This window comes from Cebus imitator, unplaced genomic scaffold (assembly GCF_001604975.1).
Source record: "Cebus imitator isolate Cc_AM_T3 unplaced genomic scaffold, Cebus_imitator-1.0 Scaffold6, whole genome shotgun sequence".
NCBI lineage: Eukaryota > Metazoa > Chordata > Mammalia > Primates > Cebidae > Cebus > Cebus imitator.
The window spans coordinates 6,336,472-6,344,138 of NW_016107321.1; the positions used below are offsets into that span (position 1 = coordinate 6,336,472).

Here is a 7,667-nt window from a genome sequence, read left to right on the forward strand (position 1 = left end):
AAAAAAAAAAAAAAAAAGAAAAAGAAAAAAGAAAATTAGACTTTAAAGGGGCACATGTTCTCAGGACCTCCTGAGTGCTATGTCATGAGCAAAATAAATAAACAAATAAATAAATATTTTTAAAAACCCAAACAGATTCTAAAACTTTGATTTAGGAAAACTTTGTTTCAGGAGAAAAGTAACCAACAAATGGGTCTGCAACTCAGAAGCAGAGACAGACAGAATACAAAAGAGAATCCCTTGGGAAAACCGAAGGTTAGGGGGACCCACACTTGAACAGCAACTGGCAGATACATTCTACACGCTACCTTCTAGAGTTCTCACTGGTATAAAAGGTGGCTGACTTTGAGTGCTGGGTGGGGTGGCTCTCCTCAGCACAGTGCTGAGAGCAGGTCCTAGAAGTGAGCTGTGTCTTATCCTGACTTTTCCCTCCACTAGCTAGGGAGCAAGTTACTTAACTTCTCCTAACTTGTTTCCTGCTTTCTTAAGTGGGAATAATGGCAGCATCTGTCAGGAAGTCAGGACTGAACAAGACAGATTTTAAAAAATTAACTGGTGCAATGCTTAGTATATAGGAAATGCTGAAGAAATGGTCACCCCTTTGATTTTCAGAGGGACACAGAAGTCATGCCAGGAATACCAGCTTTGCTATGAGAAAGACAAGAGCCACCACACAGAATGAATCTCTCGTGGACATGGACCATGATGTTTGGACAGACTGCAGACCTGGCAGCACATGACAGGACCCTGCACAGCTGCACGTGACCCCCTGTGTGCTTGCTCTGGTACCCTCGCCTGTCTCTGCCCTGGTACCCTCGCCTGTCTCTGCCCTGGTTCTGTGAGGAGCCGGCACAGGGGAGGGAGGGAGAAGAGGAAGGTGTGGAGGGCTTTACCTTGATGGTGGGGATGAAGGCAGTGGAGAGGTAGGAGCAGAGGCGGGGGGGCAGGGTCAGCTTGCTGACATCCTTGTCCTCACGCAAGGTGCTGGCGATGGCCTGCTGGCATAGCAGCTGCAGGCTGGACACCCGGTGCTCCACACGTACTACGTACAGGGCTGGTCCTGATGCCATCAACAGCCTCGAGTCCCGATGACCCCAGCAGATGGAGATGATGGGGCGCTGGCAGGTAGTGAGGGGAAGACAATGCGTAAACTTTTACTCTTGTGGGAAGCAAGAAGGAATAATGCACACTTGTCTTGAGCAAAATAAACTAAGCTGTTTTGAGCATACTGGTTTTAAAAGCACAGTAGAGAATGTTAGACGCTATATTATGAAAATTCAGTATGTTTATTAAAAATTGGTTAGAGGGCTGGGCATGGTGGCATGAGCCTGACATCTCGGCGTTTTGGAAGGCCAAGGTGGGAGGACTGCATGAGGCCAGGTGTTCAAGACCAGCCTGGGCAATATAGCGAGATTTTCATCTCAATAATAAAACAAAATAAAAGTAATTAGGTCCCCAGGCCAGAGCATTAAAGCACTGGAATAATTTTATAAAGTTTACTCACCTGTATTATATCTCATTTAATTTGGGGTCATGAAACCTGACTGAGCTCTTGGGTAGTAAGGTTTCTACTAGCAGAGGCAATTACCTTGTGGTGCAGTAACCCATATTCCTTACTGAAGTGCTGGTTATCTGGATTCCCAAATTACTCAGGGGTGGTTCCCATGGCTTGGGGACGTGGTGATGAGGTAAACCAGATGGCCTTTCCCTTCTGTCCAGAGTCAAATCAACACTGGACTTGGGCTTACCAGCTGTGTGACTTGGGGGCTATTCCCTAACCCCTAAAAGCCCCCCCCCTTTTCTTATGAGTCAAATGGGGGCTCTGTGAGGATTACAGGAGGTGATGGAGTCACAGCCCTTCTGGGGCCATCACAGGTTATAACCCACAGTCACTGCATTTTCAGCCACCCTTGGCACTGACAGGGCAGGGAAAGAAGCTCTCTGGAAAGGTGACTGAGGAGAACACAGTTCCTACGGCAGCCTCGCTAGGGTCATGGCCATCACTATCTCTGAAAAGCAGGCCAAAATGCAGATATGCATTTAGAAAATTCTTGTAATAATAATAAAAAAAAAAAAATCCAAAGCTCAGGGGTGTCATCTAGCCAAGGAAGAAAGGCAGGTGAAGGGTCATGATGGAGAAGCAGCGAGAGATTTGTTCATTCTGATCCAGACACATAGAACACCAATTTAATGAGGTCTTGAGGGGTTTCAAAGATCATAAGTGGAAACACCAGATCTTTTTTTTTTTTTTCTTTGAAATGGAGTCTCGCTCTGTCACCCAGGCTGGAGTGCAGTGGTGCAATCTCGGCTCACCGCAACCTCCGCCTTCTGGGTTCAAGCAATTCTCCTGCCTCAGCCTCCCAGGTAGCTGAGGTTACAGGCACGCACCACCACGCCTGGCTAATTTTTCTATTTTTAATAGAGACGCGGTTTCACTATGTTGGCCAGGCTGATCTTGAACTCCTGACCTTGTGATTCACCCGCCTTAGCCTCCCAAAGTGCTATGATTGCTGGCATGAGCCACTGCACCTGGCCTACCAGATCTTTTACATAAATACAGATAGGAACAGAATTTTCATGACACTTTAGTGACAAACATCAAGATAAAAGGAACATATGAAAACATGAAGACACAAGTTTCAGGTTCAGCTAATCCTGGTTTCAACTTCAAAGCAAAATTCAAGGCTGAAGATCATTCATCTTCTCTTTTTGTCACATGAGGCCAGGCAGCTGGAGGGTGGGATGATGGCCACAGCCCCCAGTGGAAGGCCGTTTGTTGGCCATGGTCTGGAAAACTCAAGTCTAGGGGCTTCTGGGACACTTCCAGGATGTGTCTCCTTATGGGATGATTCCACACAGGGGTAGGCCCCAGAGAGGGGGCCTATTAACTTACAGAAAGACATAATCACTGCTGAAGACAGGGCAAACCAACACACAAAAAATACAGAGAACAATTTCTCTGCTACCATCAACCCCTAAAAATGCAGCTTAGGACAGAGGCTCTATTAGGACCCAAATCTTCCTTAATCTTAAAGATACGCTCCTGTCCCTTTACCCCTGAGCCCCCTAAGACAATATTCGTAACTTAGAGTTCAAGTCACAAAAAAATCGTTTTATTTTTGTTTTTAACTTTTAGATTTAGGAGTATACATGCAGGTTTGTTATACAGGTAAACTGTGTGTCACAGGGATTTGGTGTACAGATAATTTCGTCACCTGGGTAATAAGCACAGTACCCAATAGGTATTTTTTCTGATCTTCTCCCTCCTCCCACCTTTCACCCTCAAGTTGTTCCCCCTCCCAGTATCCATGTACTCTTGTTATTTAGCTCCCACTTACAAGTGAGAACATACGGTATTTGGTTTTTTGTTCCTGCGTTAGTGTGCTAAAGATAGTGGCCTCCAGCTCTATCCATGTCCCTCTAAAGGACATGATCTTGTTCTTTTTTATGGCTGCATAGTATTCCATGGTATCTATGTATCACATTTTCTTTATCCAGTCTACTGCTGATGGGCATTTAGGTTGATTCCATGTCTTTGCTATTGTGAACAGTGCTGCAGTGAACATATGCGTGTATGTGTCTTTGTGGTAGAACAAATAGTCCTTTGGGTATATACCCAGTAATAGGATTGTTGGGTCAAACAGTAGTTCTAAATTCTTTGAGGAATTGCCACACTGTTTTCTACAATGGCCAAACTAATTTACACTCACACTAGCAGTGTATAAGTGTTTCCTTTTCTCTGCAACCATGCCTATATCTATTATTTTTTGATTTTTTAATAATGGCCATTCTGACTGGCGTGAGAAAGTATCTCATTGTGGTTTTGATTTGCATTTCTCTAATGGTTCGTGATGTTAAGCATTTTTCAACATTGGCCGCCAAGTATGTCTTCTTTTGAAAAGTATTTGTTCGTGTCCTTTGCCCACTTTTTAACAAGGTTGTTTCCGGTTTTCAATCAGCACAACCTGACTGGCCGCCGAAACATCAGACACTTCTTCCCTCTAATTTCCCATTCCTCTTTAGTCCAACTATCTGAAAAGCAAACATTCTGGATTTATCCTCTGCCCCCTGCCCCCCACTCCTAGTTCTGCTTTTCATAGTGTCTATCTCTATATAGCAGTTGATGACATATGCTATATAAAATTAACATAAATGTGTCTCATGTGTCTTTATACCAAAAACTTAAACCACTCATACAGACCTTCAACTAGATGAAAATAAGCTGTTACCTTTATATGTATAATTACCACCAATCATGACAAAAAAAAAAACTTGTCTGAAAAACTATATTCCAACAGCAAGCACATCAAATGCTCACATACCTGAATTCACTGTATCTGCTCCACTCTCCCACATGGATATCATTATTCTCATCTAACATATGAGGTAACAGAGGCTAAGATAGGTTAGGTATCTCGTTACAGTAATAAATGGTAGAAGAGCTGTGATTCTCATCCATCCCCAACTCCACCACTGTCCTTATCTTACTTACCCTCTGAAGTGTCAGCACACTGATAACACAGCCTAAAGAATGCGTAATACCCCACTGAAAAATTTAACCATCTGCCAATCACATATAAAATAATGAGCCCAAATGGCCCTGTAGTCCATTTGGTCAAGGCTACTTTACTCAGAAACAAACCAAACATGTCTACAGAAAAGGCAAATAGACAAGAAGAGAAACAGGCTGTTCACACAGCACATAAATAAATGATCTGTGGGATTCACGACAGTGGAAATGAGCCTGCAAGTAAATAGCCAGGTAGCATTGTTAGATGAACAAGGAACACAGTTGCTGGCATATCAGGAAGGTGAGGGAGGGCAGTGTGCTTTCAAACCAGGTAGCACATTCGTTCAGATGAGTTTATTCTCGTCCAAGAAGGAGTGAGAAGACTTGAAAGATTAAAGGATGGAACACTAGAACCTGGGAGCAAAAGGGCTGAAATTATTCAGCCTGGAGAAGTGATGCCTGCAGGGTCTCAAAGGAATAAGTATCTGGCGCAATGTGACCAGGAAATCCCCTCTTCTAAGAGTGGGTCAAGAATACCAACACAGGATTTTATATTAAATCAATTAGGCTGCAGCGCTCATTTACTTGCCCATGTCAGTGAAAGCTTACTCTGGGGAAGGGGGAGACACACTGATTTAATTTAGCTTGTGTAGCATGTAGTCCATGTAAGATGATAGAGCAGCAAAATAAATGCTGGTACCTTTGCCATAATAATTTTTAAGACGGTACTAGAAAAACAGGGAAGGAGTGACAGATAATGAGAACTGCCCCTCCCTCTTGTCTGAAGAGTTTGGCTCATCACTGACCCGGGGAAAATGAGCGACTGTGATTACTGTTTGGTCAGAGGTCAGGCAGCGGGGCATGATTTCTCAGGACCCCTGTAAGTCCACAGAAAGTCCCTAACAGGTCATCTTACTTTTTAAAAGTTACAATTCTGCTGGTGTTAATTTTTCCTCAGCTGTTTAGTGGTATTTCAGCCTATAAAGCTCTCTATACAAATGTTCTGTAGTTTTGGTTAGAACAAAAGCCCAGTGAGGCTAACTGCACACGGCCACAGTCACGGAGTGGGGTGTTGACTAATGCTAGTCCGGCTTTCGCTGCCTCACCATCGTCCCTTTCCATCACTCTGTCCTCTAGGTTCACAGGTGAAGGCAGAACGTGAAGCCACTGTCTGCTGGCCCACAGACTCGCCCATGCTGAGTCTTTCTCCATCCTGGGAGCCTCCACCTACTGAGCTGAGCCGCAGCAGAACAGCACAGCTCTTCAAAGCTCCCAGACTCCTGTTTCTGTTTGAACAGCTGCTGTCTGCTAGGGAAAAACTCGGCTGTAAGTTTGTAGTCTTCATCTCTTTCTCAAGTCACATAAAATGACTATTTTAAAAACTGATGGCTAGAACTGTGAAGCAGATGACATTCAAATCTTAATTTGCATAGGGAGGTTCACACATTTTACATGTCTAAATCCGAGGCAAAAGTGCAAGAAACTGAGCTGCATTTCAAGGAGCGTGAGTCTCGGGGAACAGGGAGAACCCTTGCTCAGCTGGAGAGGACGCGCTCTAAGCCAGGCACTGGAGGAACGCGGCCCATGGAGGCGGGCAGGTTTCTCCTCTGGCTTCTCCCCCTCAGTGCTAAGGCTGAGCCCTGGAAAGGAGCAGGGGTGGGCTGGCTCTGCCTCACCTCCCACCACAGAGTGTGTCAATCAAGGCCCAGTGCCAACTCCTTACTCTGACACTCTCCTCCTGCTACTACACAAGACACGCCATGTATCCAGCCAATCATTTTTTTTAATCTACTGAGCTGTTAGTCATTAAATAAATATTTGCTAAATGTATACAAATGGACAGACACGTGCTAGTTATAACGGAACTGGCAGTGAATAAAGTACATGCCCTGCCCTTGTGGAGCGCACATCCTGGCGTGGCTGGGAGAGAGAGAAATACAGGTTAAGTCTCCTTAATCTGAAAATCTGAAATCCAAAATGCTCCAAAATCTGACTTCTGGAGTGCCAGTAAGACGCTCAAAGGAAATGTTCATTGGAGTATTTAGAATTTTCACATTTGGGATGCTCACCTGATATAATGCAAATATTCTGATATCCAAAAAAAATCTGAAAACCAAAGCAATTCTGGTCCCAAGCATTTCAGATAAAGAGTACTCAACCTGTATCTTCGAATCTGTGACAGGAACCTCTTGATAATGTGAGGTAATGAAATTCCGTGAAGTAAAAACAGTGCGGGCAGAAGGCCAAAGAAGAGCAAGGGGGTCTCTGAAGAGAGGCAGCAGGGAGGCTGCCCTGGAGGTGGTCTGAGCAGAGGCCTGGCTGAGAGGAAGACTCTGTTTAATTGTAATTGAAAGCTTCCTCACTATATTACTAATTTTGTATATAGCAGTGACTTGGAGTCTTCTAAAAACGTACAAGCAGCAAAAACCAACGACACTGGTCCTGGACAGGGAAAACAGGCAGTGCAAGCACTGGGTTTCTGGATGACTGGGGCCTTGGGCTGAGGACTGGCTACCCGGCCACTGAGGAGGCAGGTTCCTGGGACAGTCAGAGGTTCTCCGGCCTCCTTCTCCACCCTTTGTTTGTTCTTTCTGTAGCTCCCTCTAAAACAGATGGGGGATCTGTCTTAAAGAAAATGCACCTAGTAGGATGAAATGTTTTATGTTTGTATAAACATGTACAAAATAGTTCACTTTAAAACAGATGAAGAGCCAGGCGCAGTGGCTCATGCCTATAATTCCACACTTTGGGAGGCTGAGGAAGGAAGATTGCTTGAGGCAAGGAATTCAAGACCAGCCTGTGCAATACAGCAAGACCCTGTCTCTACAAAAAAAGTTTTCAAAATTAGCCAGGCGTGGTGGTGCACACCTGTAGTCCTAGCTACTTGGGAGGCAGAGGCAGAAGGATCATTTGAGCCCAGGAGGTCGAGGCTACAGTGAGCTATGATCATGCCACTGCACTCTGGCCTGGGAGACAGTGAGACTCTGTTTATAAAAAATTGTTTAAGCTGGGTGCAGTGGCTCAAGCCTGTAATCCCAGCACTTTGGGAGGCCGAGGCAGGAGGATCACGAGGTCAAGAGATCAAGACCATCCTGGTCAACATGGTGAAACCCCGTCTCTACTAAAAATACAAAAAATTAGCTGGGCATGGTGGTGT

The 7,667-nt window shown here is 44.8% G+C and overlaps 1 protein-coding gene across 3 annotated transcripts in view; it reads right to left on the bottom strand.

The window, feature by feature from the left end:
* Positions 1-7,667, bottom strand: part of TULP4 (TUB like protein 4) — a 214,654-nt gene that overhangs the window by 32,405 nt on the left and 174,582 nt on the right. For all 3 annotated transcript variants that reach the window (XM_017538460.2, XM_037741884.1, XM_017538466.2), the window contains one exon: positions 894-1,118. In XM_017538460.2, the coding sequence (XP_017393949.1) occupies positions 894-1,118 (225 nt within the window). The remainder of the gene's footprint in view (positions 1-893; positions 1,119-7,667) is intronic.